The sequence below is a fragment of the Hibiscus syriacus genome, unplaced genomic scaffold, assembly GCF_006381635.1.
Source record: "Hibiscus syriacus cultivar Baekdansim isolate YM2019G1 unplaced genomic scaffold, ASM638163v2 tig00110159_pilon, whole genome shotgun sequence".
NCBI classification, from domain to species: domain Eukaryota; kingdom Viridiplantae; phylum Streptophyta; class Magnoliopsida; order Malvales; family Malvaceae; genus Hibiscus; species Hibiscus syriacus.
The window spans coordinates 796,336-813,066 of NW_024062607.1; the positions used below are offsets into that span (position 1 = coordinate 796,336).

The window sequence follows — 16,731 nt, forward strand, 5'->3', positions numbered from 1 at the left end:
ATTTCAAAGGGTTCAATTCACCGTTAGAGGCTACTCCTTATGAAATTCAAACAAATAATATTATTTTGCTATTCTTTTTTTTCCCTTTCGAAGTGCAACTTTGATATAAGAGACGGCGGCGAAGGCCTTAATCCAAATTAAAAAAAAAAACATGAATCAAAGTTAAGCCGACGTCGATTTTGAATTTTAAAATAATTTCACACACGACGTAGCTATCAACACTGACAACTGGGAATGAAGAGCTTATAGAGAGCCGTATCCAATTTTGAAAGAAAGACATTAGATGTTTAAAATTAAAATTAAACTGTATTAATAAATGGTGTTTGTGTGTCAGTTGGAATTACGTACCAACTTTCCAAACTGTGAGGTAAGGGATTCCATCAGCACCCAACTATTCTAATTGCAACTTGCAAATCAAAGTTCAATCATTCCATGGATCACTTGGACGCGGAGACCTGCAAAATGCACGGCGCGGGTTCCTTTCAACGTATCACATAAAGTAAAATCATTTGTAGGTTAAGTGGTCATCAAAGTAAATTGCATATACGACTTAGTTAACGTCTAAGTATATTCTCAATAATGTTTTGTTAATCTTTTAAATAATAAACATTATTTTATAATCACATCATATTATTTATATAAAAAAAACTAATTTATAATTTCAAATGTATATATTTAAAACCTTAATTATTCATGCATTTATCCCGTGCATTGGACATGTTTACAAATTAGAGCCTAATAATAATTGATACTTATAAGTTAATTGGTATTTGGTAGAGGTAGGCATTGAGAGAAATTAAAACGTGTAGTCAAATCACATTCAGAATGCATGTGCGCCTGCATCTACTTGAAACAGTTGGGTAAAAACATTAGAGTTGAAGTTAACTTAGTTAAACGCGCATGACATGCCAGCTAGCCAAGCAGAATAGAAAAGGATGTCCGACTCTGGCTCGTTCTATGACCTGGTCCTTCTCAAAATCTGGTCAATCACATTAATCAAGGGCTAGGCAAAGGCATCCCGCAATCGAAGATGCCGATCACCAAAACTCCCATCAATCATCAATTTCAACCGTATAACCAGGGGAAAAGGGGGGGGGGCAGAAAAGAGAAAGCCTGACCCCACTCATTTTGCATCATTTTACATGCATGCATATATTCTTCCCTGTCATCCACCTCCTCCACAACCACATATTCATCCTCCTTCAGTCCTAATCTTACTCTTATCATTATATTTAAGGTCCCTCCCAACTTTGATTAATTCCACCCTCTTTCTCTTCTTATAGTTTCCAATATCCGAAAACTCGGGACAAGTGTCGAGAACTCTAAAACATGGGTTTCTGGATATTGTTTGAGGTAGCTAGCATGCCAATCTTGCAAGTTCTTTTGATCAGTTTGTTGGGTGCTTTCTTGGCAACTGATTACTGCAAACTACTCCCAGCAGACACAAGGCGATCCTTGAATAGGGTACTCATTACTGCAAACTTCTTTTTATTCTGCATTTATGTTGTTCAAACTCTAATATATACATATATGTATATCTTCTGTAATATAGCTCGTGTTCGTCGTGTTTACGCCCTCGCTCATATTTGCAAGTCTTGCCAGGACCGTCACTTTTCAAGACATTATTTCATGGTAAGATCTGCATATATATATATACTTATGCGATTGTGTGGCTTTGTTTGAACATTTTTTGATTTGATCATCAAATTCACAGGTGGTTTATGCCTGTAAACATTGGGCTCACCTTTCTAGTGGGAGGGATTCTTGGGTGGATCATGGTTAAGATATTGAAACCGAAACCATATCTGGAGGGTCTTATCATTGCTATGTGTTCATCTGGTGGGTTTGATTTTGGCACACAGCTTTGATCTTTTAAGCCCCTCTGGTACTAAGAATAGATTCTTTTTGAATTAGGGAACTTGGGGAATCTTGTTCTCGTAGTTGTCCCTGCAATCTGTAACGAGGATGAAAGCCCTTTTGGGGATACTAACGTGTGCCGAACGATTGGACTTTCTTATGCATCTTTCTCCATGGCGGTAATGTGATATCTCATGTTTCAAGCTCAATTTTAATGTAAAATGAGCGATTGGCTGCTGGAGCTAGTTGTATTCATATATGATTCTGCATGCAGCTCGGTGGTTTCTACATTTGGACCATCAGTTTCCAGTTGATAAAATCATCATCTTTGAAATTGAGAGTACATGAAGCTGTCGAGGAATTTGCTTCGAAACAAGCCAACAATAACTTGGATGTCACACCCGAAACTCATCTTCTAAAAGGAGAAAGTGAAGAGCAAGGGGCCATAGTAGTGGTAAGTGGTCCCTCAGAACAAAATAGTTTATGTTCTGGTTATGTTTTATATGGTATAACACTAAATGGCTGACCTTATTGGCCTTTGAAATGACTGTAATTGCAGAATGTACCCCAAGACAATAGCATAAAGCCGAAAGGGAATGCATCGTTGTGGATTAAAGCTGCAGGATTTCTTCATACTATTTTGGAAGAGCTCATGGCACCGCCAACTCTTGGTGCTGTAAGTTCTCCATATTTTTGTGTTACATTTTCATCCCATTTCCTAATGTAGTACAATTTGGTCAACTCGATAAATCAGATTTTGGGGTTCATTTTCGGAACGATAGTCTGGCTGAGGAACCTCATAATTGGTCCCGGCGCTCCACTACGGGTAATCCAAGACTCGGTTAAACTGCTAGGGTATGCGGTCTTGTTCCCTTAATAATTTGCTCATAATATATTGGTACCTATGTTACCAAGTGGTGAAACTACTTTCTTGCATGTAGGGACGCAACGATTCCCTGTATCACGCTCATTCTAGGAGCCAACTTGATACAAGGTCTGCGATCGTCGACAATCAAGCCAATGGTTATCGTGGGGGTGGTGTGTGTTCGATTCATTATACTACCGGTTGTCGGCATTTATGTTGTTAAAGCAGCCGGGAGCCTTGGGTTCCTACCGTCCTACCCTCTCTTCCGCTTCGTGCTCATGGTTCAGTTCACTCTGCCACCAGCCATGAACATCGGTACGATGACACAGCTCTTTAATGTGGGTCAAGACGAGTGTTCGGTCCTCTTTCTGTGGACATACTTGGCTTGTGCTGTAGCACTCACGTCTTGGTCAACTCTCTACATGTGGATCTTGAGCTGATGAAGAAGAGACTACACTCATTTATTCAAATCATATAGTTGAAACACTTATTCTTTTACATACATATACATATATATGGGCTAGTGAAGTGAGAGATGACAGACAAGTAAAGCGAAGAAAGAAGCGCTGTTTTTGTACTTGTTGTGGCTTTGCAGGTAGAATTAATGTAAAAGCTCCAGCAGATTGATATTCGTTTCAATGTCATCAAATAGAAGAAAGGAATTGTGCTGTAATCAGAACTTAGTCTGTAACCATGAAGAGAGAAAGCAAAGGAAAGCCTGTTCAAGTACAACATAAGCCCTTAGCACCTACGTGCTGTGGCTGATCGATTCTTTAAATATTTGCCTCCACTGCTTTTATAAATTGATCTCAATCATATGAAAAAAAAAGGACAAAACATTGCCTAGACTTCACTGCTACCAGCAGTAGTTCCAATGTTTTTGTTTGAAGCAAATTCACCTATATTTCTTCTGACGGAGCAGCCAGTGCTGTTTGATCCATCATCAATCCTATTAGAGTCCCTCTCCATTTGCCTTCTCTTGGACCTACTCTTAACTACCTCTTCCTTTTCATCGACTAAAGAAAGGAATGTTTGAATGCATGCCGATTGGGAGCTCCGAAATTCCGATCCCTTGTAGTAATCAAGCAAACTAATCCGCACATGAGAAATAGTCCCCAAAAGCTTTTAAGGTGAAGCCTGTACACTTCCATCTTTGCACCTTGATAACTACACGGTCGTCTTAACAGCCATTTGTCATGGATCCTTTGCAGATCTCCGTTCTCCGAGAGTTTGAGAATGGCGGTCGACTTGTCCACCGCTAGAGGAGAGTCCCGGGGAAAGGCCTGCTCCCAACAATACCGTTAGTTTCCAGTTAAGTAAAACGTACAAACTACAAGCACCAAAACAAAAGGGTAACCAACTTACAAATCCCCATCCGTTTTTGGTGAACTCTTTTCCCACGATGCTGAACTCGCATCTGGTCGAGAGAAAGAGCTCGATATAAGCACGGTCATCCACCATTGCAGCCACACCACCCTCGCGAGGCCCGTCTTTCAAAGCTTTAGCACATTCTTCAGGGGAATTTAGAGCAACCAATCGCGAAGGATCGATTTTTAGCTCGTCGGTTAAATAGTTCCGGGCAAACGATCCTTGCTGCTACCCGATGGGATCCTTGGATTCTAATAAAGTTTCAATTCCCTTAATGGGAGAAGTAAGTTTTTGCACTGTAAGGATTGAGGTAAGGCTTCTTGTGTAGCCTGAGTTGATTATGAGAACCACAAATAGCCAAATACTAAGAACTATGCGACCAAGTACACTGACAGTATTTTCCCCTGAAAATAATTGAACAAAACTAAGTAGCACAAATTTTGTAAGTTAAACATATGGTATGTCCATGGCTAGTATGTACAGAACAGTACTTATTACAGTCAAATGCATGGTGTCTCCTACTATGGGCGAAGAACCAAGTTGAAAAACTAAACATCCAAAAGAAGTTCCAAATACAAAGTTATCCATCATGTTTTTCTCGATTTGAAACCAAATGCAACGGAACGCGATGCAAGTTGGATGCCGCTCACCTTAAAAGAGTAACGACTTGTCATCTGGGGGGCCTCTGAACTCATCATTCATCCTATGCTCCAAAATCCAAATTACCCTTCTATATGTAGCAAAGTTGTGTACTCTTCAATAGTAGGAACCAAGTCTTCCTTATTGAGAGTGAAGCAATTGTACCATGGATTCCAGAATTGAATTAGGGCTCGAAGTAAGTCATCATCAACTTCAACATAGAGAAAATATGGGATGTCTCCGTAAGTCTGATAAAACTGCAACTTTTTGTTTGAGTCCCAACTCTCCCAAATGCCTCGCAAATCTTGCATATCATTTCTTTTTAGCGAAACTGGAGCATAACTGGCTAACTCAGATACATAGTCATCCTGCAGACTGTCTCCCCCTTGTCTTTGTAAGTCCTCAGCCCACTGTCTTACTTTTGAGTTTAGAACTATTTGATTTGAACACTTTTTATCCATGGAAGAAGGTTTTCCAATGAGACAATTAACACGAGGATCAATGCCTTTTATCCTGTATGATGCTATGCAAACAGAAGAAATAAAGAACAAAAAAAAAATGAATTAGTTTACATAATAAAGAAATAAAGAACCAAAGAATTGAACATCGAGAAAAGTCGAGTTGAAGATTTGAAAGGAAAGAATAGCCGTCTACTCAAAAGCCTTGAGAAAGGAAAGCAAAAAATGGAAAATTTTGAGATTGACAGAAGAGAGCGAATTATAAAACACAAAGCTGAACACCGCGAGATCATGAATGAAATGCAGAGAGAAAGGGATCGAGCCAAAGATTTAGAAGAGATAAAGAACGACATGCTTGAGAAATTTGAAGGTGAGAAAAATACCATGTTCAAGGGATTTGAATTTGAAATGAACCATCTGATTGCCGAACTTGAAGTTAGGAGCCAAAGGATTGAAGAGTTCGATGTTGAAAAAGAAAAATGGGACCTGGAAAAGAAGAATTTCAACACCAAACTTGAGGTAGAGCAAGAAGTGGCTAGCAATTGGATGCAAATATGCAGAAACAAGAATGTTCAAATCCAGAAGCTTAATCAAAGGACGCAAGAAGCACGAACAAAACTTGAAGAAGATCTGGATCAGTCTAGAAACAAAAACTCAGAGTTTAATGCTTATATTTTGTAACTTGAAGAGTCATTATTTCAAGAAAAGGTTCATCTAGGACCTAGTGATCTTAAAGAAAGTAATGAGGAGAGTGCTTCACTGCGAAGACGCATTAGAGATCTTGAAAAAACTCTGCACAATTGTCATGTCAGAATCACTGAGTTAGAGCAAACTCTCAAAGGAACTAATGAACAATGGCAAAAATCGACTGATTTCTATGTAGAAAGAAGTGAAGAAAGAAGCAATATGGTATTAGAGGCCATGATACAAATGAGCGAAGTTGCCAGATATGTTGGGGAGCTAGCTGTTGAAGCAAAAATAATTGAGCATCACATTGATCCAGTTTCTAAGTTCGGAAAGAAGATGTCATGGCTAATGAAAGAAATTATAAAGCTTAACAGGAAAGCTACGCCTTATCTGTAGTTATGAACTATTATAAAGAAACTTTTGTATGCCGATGAAAGTTGTTCTATGACAGTTAACTTTTTGGGATCAATACCTTTTGCATATATGCATTTTGCATACATTCATTATTCATTGCATTATTTTCTTTATGTGTAACCCCCTAGACCCGACCTATGCGTTTCGACTAAGTCTAGTGAATCACATACATGATTCTTAAAGACAGTTTCTGAAACCGTTATTCAATCATTGTAAAATCACATTATAAATGACATGATATTATACTATAAAAACCCAACTCATAAATATAATACCAATAAGTAAAAAATTAATTTAAAACATGTCTTAAAAATCAAAATCACGATAAACTGAATATTAATAATAAAAGTGTAATCACTATAAAATCCAATACTTTAAAATAAAGTCCATGTCACCAAAATAAAGTCAACCTGAATGATAAAAACATTACAATCAAATATACTTCAAGAGATATGTTGATCCTCCAAGTGCTCAATCCGGGGTATCTAACCAACAATATCTGAAAGGGGGAAAATATTTTCGAAAGGTGAGCTAGGCTCAGTGTGTCCCACATTACCATAAAATCACAATAGGTACAATAAACGAGTAATAGTTCAATAAACCATCATAATTTCATAATAGAGTTTAACTTTTGAAAATCATAGTTTAAACCCTTTTCTTGTGCACCATCCGCAGTTCCCAAAACTGCATCCATATAGCTTACTTTAAGCACATAGAAAAAAGGAAACCAACCTATGGATAGGCTTTAGAGCTTGTATCCTTAAGTCCGTAAGTCCATAAGTCCATATAGCTTACCTTAAGCACACAGCAAAGGAAGCCAACCTAATGAAGCATCTTGGGCCCGCGAGTCTACTCAAGAGTCACATTAAGTCCGTACTGTTTATTAGCTTGATCAGAGCTATACCATTGTAATTCAGTCCAACCCTAAATCAATATTTTCAATCAATATAATTTATGCAATAAGCATAATTTCCATAAATTCGTAATCATATATAGGTGAAAACCAATAATCATATATCAGTCATTGTCCATAAACCATCAATAAACAGTAAATCATAGCTTTCAATGTACCATATTTCAAAACAAATAAAACAATTAAATAGTACTTAGGGAACACACCTCGATAATAGGTTCAAATAGTAGATTTACTGATTGCTGGTTTCACCACGCTCTGCTACAGTTTTCGAACGTGGTTTAACTGATATAGAAGAGTTGGGTCGAGCTGTTGAACGATCCGGAAAGTCTCTTATACCTTCAAATAATAATAATTTATCAGCCCCAAATATTACCTAATTGTTCAAAGCTAAAATTCTTAAGTATATAAGTATTTTCAGGGTTTGACTATCAATTTAGAGGATTTCGAGTCTGAATTTGGTCAAACGAATTACGGAATCGGATTCAGGACGTCGAAAAACATAAAGTATGACTTTTCAAAAATTTAAATTCTTGGTCAAAGTCAAAGTCAACCACTTTGACCGTCGATTTTGAGGTATTCGGGTTCGAATTTGATGAAACGAACTTCAAAAACGGATTCGGGACATCGAAAACTATCAGAATATGTATACTCGGAAAAGATTAACGGTCGTTTAATGGTCGGTCAAAGCCATTTTAAGTTTTGGTCAAAAGAGGTCAACGGTCAACGGTCGGGTCAATGGTCGGGTCGGGTCGAGTCAGACCGGTCAAACCGGTTCAGACCGGTCAAAACCGGTTAAACCGGTTTTCCAGCTTCTACTCTCCCTGCGGCGGCGCGTGTGGCGCGTGAGACCTCCTCTGGGGCTCTAAAAATCCCGAAAAAATTTCTAAAAATTATTTTGAGCGATTTCGAGATACTTACAAAGATCGGTTCAAATTTTTGAACGGCGGAGAGCTCGATTTCAACTCGGCCGAATCTTTGACTACTCCACCTTCTCACGCGCCGCCGTCGACTGAGACCGAGGATGACACCGGAGGACTTGAAACGACACAAGGAACACGATGGTGCAGGAAGTGTCGTAAACGGAGCAACGATCGGCGATGAATTTGAGATTTTCTCGGCGATAGAGCTAAAAAAAAGTCGATGCTTTGACTTGAAATTCCCGACGTTTGGCAGCGTTTCGCTTCAATTAATTTAAGGGGATTTTTCCTGACTCGATAACGAACACGATGGTTATTTCAAAACGACGATCGGAATTCGGACGACGTCGGGATCTAAGTCGGAAACCGGCGTAGGGGGAAGGGAATTTGGGAGCAATTGAGGTGTGGTTTTCTGTTTTGAAACAGAAAATCACGTTTATAACATAACATACCTAACTTTCTTGGGTAAATTTAGGGCTTGATCCCTGAATTTTCTTTAACTCTAAAACAAGCTCCAAGTTTTAAAATCTTTTAATTTAGTCCCCACAATTTACCGATTTTCACAATTAAAATCTCAAATTTCAATTAAATATTATTTTGAAAATATTCGGGTTGTTACATTATGTATAGTTTTTATTATTAAGATAACATTCATTAATTAAAATTTGAAAAAATAATATCAAAAGAATTTTCAATCGTAGTTATTCTGGCCAAACGAGAAATACAACACCACTACGGTACTAGACAAGCTACTAAGAAAATTATGGAGGATAAAATACAACGTATTGAGGAACAACATAATAAAGAACAAGCAGAGATGAGAATGAAGCTAGAGAAAATTAAAGCCAGTATTGCAAACTCACAAGACAGCATGATGCAGAAAATAGAAGACATGTTTAAAAAGCAGGCTATCATTGAAAAAATACATGAAAATCATGTATCTTTCAACCAAGAACCTATGTATCCTCTAGGTTTCCCACCAGAACCAATTTATCACTCTGGTACTACACCTATACAAATCAATGCCCGCACATCAGCACTTCAAGAGGCCAAACCCACCAAAAACCCTAAAACCCAACTAGGGATTCCATCTAAGCTTCCAGTCGCCTCCCCTTGTCAGTCGTTAGATCTAACTTAGATCCAATGGTCCAGATGATCCCAGCAACAAACCCTAGGGTATCATCACCCTAGGGCCACGCGGCCGTCGCCGCCTCCAAGAGCATTCCAGCCGCCCCACGTTTACACCTCCACTGCCAGATACTTACTTGGCGGGAAAAATAACACGAATAAATAAATGATTTTATTTTTTTAAAAATATTTAGGGAGTCGACATTGACCTTTTGGGCCAGGTAGGTCAAATACCTAAAAACAATCTTTTAAAATAATTTTGAATAAAACATAATTTAAAAGATAAATTTGATCTGCATATAACAAAAATTTTTTAATAAAAATGGATTCGTGGTCGATTATGTTTAGGGAAGGATTAGCACCCCTATAACGCCCAAAATTTGGTACTCATTAATTATAATTTTTCTCTATTATTATAAATTTAAATATTCAAAAATATATTTAATCTATAATTATGTCATTTCAAATTTACTAGTATAATTATAAGGAAATTTATTAATAAGATATTTATTTATTTAGAAATATCAGAAAAGAACTTATAGGTGCTTTAAGACAGCTCTTTTCTTCGATATTAAAAAATAAATATAAATAAAGTATTTCTTAAAAATAATATATTTTATAGGGTAAAAATATCAGAAAACAGACTTTTAGGTGCTTTAAGACAGTCATTTTCTTTAATATTATTAAAATAGGATTATTATTATTATTTTATATAAAAAATAATTCATATAAAGATTTTAATAAAAAGAAAAATAAAATAAATAATTATTTATTATATATATATTTGTAATAATAATACTAATAATAATAATATATTACAAATAAACATATAAAATTAAATCAACAACTAAAATAAATGAAATTAAAATTATATAAAAATGATTAATAATTTAAAACTAATGACTAAATTAGAATATATTAAAAATAAATATCTAATTCGTAAATAATTATTTAATATTATAGTGATTAAACATGTAATTTTTACTATATTTTATTTAAGGAATGAAATAAAATTATATAAAGTTCGAACATCAAATTGAAAGAAATTACAACATGTTATTCATGACTAAAATATAAATTATTAAAATCATAATAACTAATTAGGTTGTTTTACATATAATTAAATTAGTGACCAGAATATAAAGAAATTAAAATTCATGCGCCGTATTAGAAAAATCTAAAATTTAATTTAGTGACCAAAATATAAAGTTACAAAGTTATGATGGTTGCGGAAAGGGTTTGTCCATGTGTGTAAATTACGCATATACCATCACCAAAACGGCGTCGTTTTGATGAGGGTGTTTATACCCATTTAAGCCGGCCCCAAGGGCCAACTTCCTCATTTCTCTCTTTCTCAGTTTCTCTCTAAAACAGAGAGAAACATTTTTCTCTGGCTTCTCTCTAGGTTCCCTCATCGGAGGAAATCCGGTCGCCAGCCGGCAGCCACACGCCGCCGTTAGCTCTGCCGCCGACCACCGTCTCCGGTGGCCGGATTTTATAAAAACACCCCCAAATTATAGCTTATATTTTCCTTTATCTAGATCTAAAGTGATTTTTGCTAAAAATCCTCTAGATTTCCGTAAATCTAAACAAAACCGTAGGTATTACCTTCAGTTTTCACGGTGAAACTGACGAACAGGGTAAGTTTTCTTCTCTTTTCTCAGTTGGTTGTTGATTGTGCTTCGTGGTCGTTCTCTCATCCTCCCTTTTTTCTATTGTTCTCTTTCTCTGTATCTTGGTTATCTTCCTCTCTCCTCTTTGTTTGCAGGTGAGCCAATGCTTTATAGCTTTGATGAGGCTCTCATTGGACCGGTCCCAAAGGGATTTCTCGGTGAGTCACCGAAATATGTGGTAACTCACCCCTAGAGCAGCAACGTGGGTGGCCATCTGGGTCTTCTGGAGCCTTTGACGAGGGTAGCAGCGTGGAGGTATGGCATCTGGTAGTGGAGGTGTAGACGTGGGGCGGCTAGAATGCTCTTGGAAGCGGCGACGGCCGCGTGGCCCTAGGGTGATGATACCCTAGGGTTTGTTGCTGGGATCATCTGGACCATTGGATCTAAGTTAGATCCAACGGTTGACAAGGGGAGGCGGCTGGAAGCTTAGATGGAAACCCTAGTTGGGTTTTAGGGTTTCTGGTGGGTTTGGGCCATCTGTTCGGGCCAATCACTGTTGGGACTGTAAATGGGCCTATGGGCCTGCAATGTATTAATTAAGTATTTAATAATAATATAACATAATAATAATAATAATAATAATAATAATAATAATAATAATAATAATAATAATAATAATATAAGCAAATAAGAAAAAAAACTAGTGTCTTCAGCTGCCCCTCTTTGCTCATTCTTGTGTTAACGAGAATAGAGCAAAGACGAAAAGACAATAAGTTTTTTTTTATTTGACTTCACTCGAAAATGTTGAACAAGTTTTTCTTTGGGATTAGTTCTTCTCATTATGAACTTTTCCACTGGGGATGATAATTTATCTCCTTCTTCAGATGAGTTCTTCTTATTATGAACTTCTTCTGGAAATGCTGATATTGATTGATCTTCTTCTTCATCTTCAGATGAGTTCTTCTCATTATGAACACTTATGGAAATGTTAATCCTCAAGTAAGGTTCTTCTTTCATTTAACTCCATAGGAGATGAATCAAGGCAAGGTTGAACAAGTTCTTCCTCTTCAGATGAGTTCTTCTCATTATGAACTTCTTCGGGAAATGCTGATGCTGATTTATCTCCTTCTGTGATAGAATCATACAAAAAGTTGAACAAGTTCTTCTTATTATGAACTTCTTATTCTTCTTCAGATAAGTTCTTCTCATTATGAACCTTCTGAAAATGTTGATGCTGAACTATCTTCTTTTGTGATAGAATCGAGCAAGTGGTTGAACAAATTCTTCTCATTATGAACTTCTTCTTCATTTTCAGATAAGTTCTTCTCATCATGAACTTTCTGGAAAAGTCTATCCATTAAGTGATGAATTCGAGCAAAATGTTGAACAAGTTCTTCTCATTCTTCAGATGAGTTCTTCTCATTATGAACACTTCTGGAAATGTTGATATTGATCTATCTTCTTATGTGATAGAGTCATGCAGAAGGTTGAAAAAACTCTTCTCTTCAGATAAGTTCTTCTCATTATGAACTTTCTCTGGTAATGTTGATCCATCAAATGATGAATTCAAACAAAAAGTTGAATAAATTCTTCTCATTATGAATTTCTTCTTCCTTCTTCAGATGAGTTCTTCTCATTATGAACTTTCTCTGGAAATGTTGATCCATTGTGATGGATTTGAATCTTTGCTAAAATCTTTGAAATTCATGTCAACATTTAACATGGATAAAATGAATGGAAATGCACCTATTTTTACAAATGCCTAAATATGATGCATGAATATTAAGTTCATTTTTATTTGATTTCAAATTGGTGAACTCGGTCTTTATTCAATTGTGTAGAAATCCAATAAATCTTTCCTCTTCGAATGGAGAATATATCATCTTTGAAGAGTGTAGATGTAGATATGCTTGAATTTTTGTATGATGTCACAAAACCACTTGAGAATAAAACTCAATAGTATAGGCTCTTGAAAAGCCCGCACTCATGCAACATGTTGATTCTGATAACTACTTATCTGATTATGAAGTGATCTTTCAAGATGATTTCACAGATATTGATAGTTCTTATGATACCGAGGAAATCCTGAATTCTGATTCTGATGAGGAGAGTAAACTGTTATACTTGACGAAAATGGTATACTCAAATGCTAAGTCTTCAATAGTCATAGAGATATGGTCCTGATTCATCGATTGCAGAGTTGACAGATTTTATATGTGCTGCTCAAATGGCTAAGGCTGCTGACACACTTCTCCCGGTAAAAGATAGGAAGCCATTATACAATGATCCCAATTATAAGAAGAGGCGAAACTTGGGCTATGGTTTAGAAAAAGAAGAAGCAGAAGTAGCTTGAAAAGAAACTTCTTAATGAAGACGATAATGCAGTTCATCTTCCTAATCCAATGATTGGTTTTGGAGTTCCTATTGAAACAGATTAGATAACTCAAAGAACATTTCTAGAAGATACTATTGGGCCTCCTTATTTCTACTATGATAACATAGTATTTGCTTCAGTTATATTTGGTCTGAAATGTCATGGTACTTATACGATGTAGAGCCAGAATTTGTAAATTCGAAGCCTTTTTGTACTGATGCACGGAAAAGGTGCTATATTCATAATCTGCCAATTGAGAACAGATTTCCTCTTGTTCCACTTCCAAATAACTCTATGATGGTAATAATTTGTTTGCTTTTCAACAATGATTGCAAGCGTTGATAAGACTTACTTTGGATTCCATGCACTTTAAAAGTATTAACATAAAGTGATATTCAGAAATCTTTAACTTATTTCAAAATTATGTTAATCCATTTAAAAAAGAATAAATTGAATTTCAAAAAAATAAATTAAATTTCAAAAATAATAAATTGAATTTAGAGAAAATAAACTTAGAATTTATTAATAAATAGATAGAATTATATTCAAAGTTATGGCAAGCATAGGAATGATAAAAATTCAAATGACTCAACAAATTATTAACATAAGTATTTCTAAATTAATCAGATTGATACAATTTAGAGCACTGATGTAAGCTAATGTCTGTAAGATTTCAAACGTTGCCAGAATGCTTGTAGATGTAAAGTTCCTCCCAAAATATCAAACTCTTAAGAGGGTTCAATTGCCAGATGCCTAATATCAACATACATTTGAGCCGCCCTTTCAGGTTTTCAACTCAAATCCTTCATTTGGTTGCAAGACGCCCTTTGCGGGTTTTTATCTTGACCCTCTTCTTTTTTTTCTTTTTCTTTTTTTTTCTTTATTTCATTTTTTTCTTCAAGCATAATATTTCTTGACAGAATCTGAGTTTATTGGGTTTCTCAGAACTTTTCCATCCATTTATGCCAAGATCAACGCTTCTCCAGAAAATGCCTTTTTTACAACGTATGGCCCTTCCCAATTAGGCATCCATTTCCCACGGAAATCTTTATGTATAGGCAATATTTTTTTAGTACTAGATCACCCTCTTGGAATTCTCTTGGATGTACTTTCTTGTCATGAGACTTCATCATCCGTTTTTGATACATCTGTCCATGACAAATAGCTTTTAATCTATTCTCCTCAATAAGGTTCAATTGATCAAATCGAGCTTGGATCCAATCAGATTCATCCAATTTTACTTCTCTCAAAATTCGAAGTGATGGAATCTCAACTTCAATCGATAAGACTGCTTCCATCCCATAGACTAAAGAAAAAGGCGTTACCCCAGTAGATGTTCGAACAGTAGTTCGGTATACATATAAAGCAAAAGGTAACTTCTCGTGTCAATCTTTGTAAGTTTCAGTGGTCTTTGTAATGATTTTCTTGATGTTCTTATTTGCCGCTTCAACTGCCCCATTCATCTTTGGACGATGGCACTGAGTTTGCATGTTTGATCTTAAACTGTGCACAAAGTTCGGTTATCATTTTATTGTTCAGGTTCAGAGCATTATCTGTAATGATCCTTTCTGGTAGGCCATACCGGCAAATTATTTCTTTCTTTATGAATTTGCAGACTGTGGACCTCTTAATATTGGCATATGAAGTAGCTTCAACCCACTTGGGAAAATAGTTAATTGCCACAAGGATGAAACAATGTCCATTCGATGCTTTTGGTGTGATTGCCCCAATGACGTCTATTCCCCACATAGAAAATGGCCAGGGTGCTGTCATTACATGTAAAGGAGATGGGGGTACATGAATCTTATCTGCATATATCTGGCATTTATGATATTTCCTTGCATAATCAATGCAATCTGTGTGCATGGTAGCCCAATAATATCCATATCTCATTATTTTTCTAGCCATAGAAAGACCATTTGCATGTGTTCCACATATTCCACTATGTACTTCCTCAATGATGCTTCTGGCTTCGCTATTATTTACATATCTCAATAGCATTTGATCATTGCTTCTTATGTATAAAATCTCACCATCAAGAAAGTATCCAGCAACCATTCTTCTCAATGTTCTTTTATCAATTGCAGATGCATTTTGTGGATAACTTTGATACTTGATATATTGCAAGATATCATAATACCATGGTTTGTCATCTGCCTCTTCTTCCACACTGTAGCAATGTGCAGGAATTTCATATACTTGCATTTCGATTGGCATTATATCAACTTTCTTAGTTGCTTGAAACATAGCAGCTAATGTAGCCAAAGCATCTGCCATTTGATTTTCCTCTCGAGGGAGATAATTGAAGGTGACTCTCTCAAATTCTTTCACTAATTCGAGGGTAAAATTTCGGTATTCCAATAATTTGGGATCTTTTGTTTCCCATTCACCTCGTAATTGATACACCACTAACGATGAATCTCCATATATCTTGAGACATTTAATTTTTCTTTCTATGGCTGCTTTCAATCCCATGACACAAGCTTCATATTCCGCCATGTTATTGGTGCAAAAGAACTCCAGTCTGCTTGTAAAGGAATAATAAATATTTTCTGGAGAAATTAATACTGCCCCGATTCCTCGTCCCAAGGCGTTGGATGCTCCATCAAAGTAAAGCTTCCAAGATTCATCATTTGTTCTGACTTCTTAATTCATGGATATGAACAACAAATCTTCATCTGGAAAATTAAAACTTAAAGGCTGATAATCATCTGATACACGACTGGCCAGAAAATCAGCTATGACACTTCCTTTTATCGCTTTTTGGTTGACATATACAATATCAAACTCGGATAATAACATCTGCCATCTAGCCATTCTGCCTGTCAAATCTGGTGATTCCATTAAGAATTTCAAAGGATCAAGTTTGGATATCAACCAAGTAGTATGATATAACATGTATTGTCTGAGTCTTCGAGTAGCCCACACCAAGGCACAACATAATTTTTGTATTGGTGTATATCAAATTTCACAATCAGTAAATTTCTTGCTCAGATAATAAATGGCTTTTTCCTTTCTTCCAGATTCATCATGCTGTCCCAGTACACATCCCATCGAATTTTCAAAGACTGTCAAGTAGAGAATTAAAGGTCTATCAGGCATTGGTGATACTAAAATGGGGGCATTGGATTAATATTTCTTAATAATATCCAAAGTTTCTTGACATTCATCATTCCAGACTTCAGGATTGTTCTTTCGAAGTAATTTGAACACTGGATCACATTTGTCAGTTAATTGAGAAATGAACCGAGATATATAATTTAATCTTCCCAAAAAGCCTCGAACTTCTTTTTTTGTATTGGGTGGTGGAAGATCTTGAATTGCTTTTACTTTATCTGGATCAATCTCGATTCCTTTTTTACTGACCACAAATCCCAAAAGCTTTCCAGAAGTTACCCCAAAAGTGCATTTAGCGGGGTTGAGCTTTAATTGATACTTCCTCAATCTCTGGAAAAGCTTTCTCATATTTTGAATATGTTCTTCTTCGGTTCGGGA

The 16,731-nt window shown here is 36.1% G+C and overlaps 1 protein-coding gene and 1 pseudogene across 1 annotated transcript; one reads left to right on the plus strand and one right to left on the minus strand.

Moving 5' to 3' along the window:
* Positions 1-1,274: 1,274 nt before the first annotated feature.
* LOC120216237 (protein PIN-LIKES 5-like) lies at positions 1,275-3,420 on the plus strand. The gene is made up of 8 exons (XM_039213724.1): positions 1,275-1,464; positions 1,553-1,632; positions 1,715-1,839; positions 1,915-2,036; positions 2,132-2,311; positions 2,417-2,533; positions 2,612-2,712; positions 2,799-3,420. Exons 1-8 carry the CDS (start codon positions 1,330-1,332, stop codon positions 3,160-3,162), a joined length of 1,224 nt encoding a protein of 407 aa, XP_039069655.1. The 5' UTR covers positions 1,275-1,329; the 3' UTR covers positions 3,163-3,420.
* LOC120216233 overlaps positions 3,420-16,731 on the minus strand; it is a 30,000-nt pseudogene continuing 16,688 nt past the window's right edge.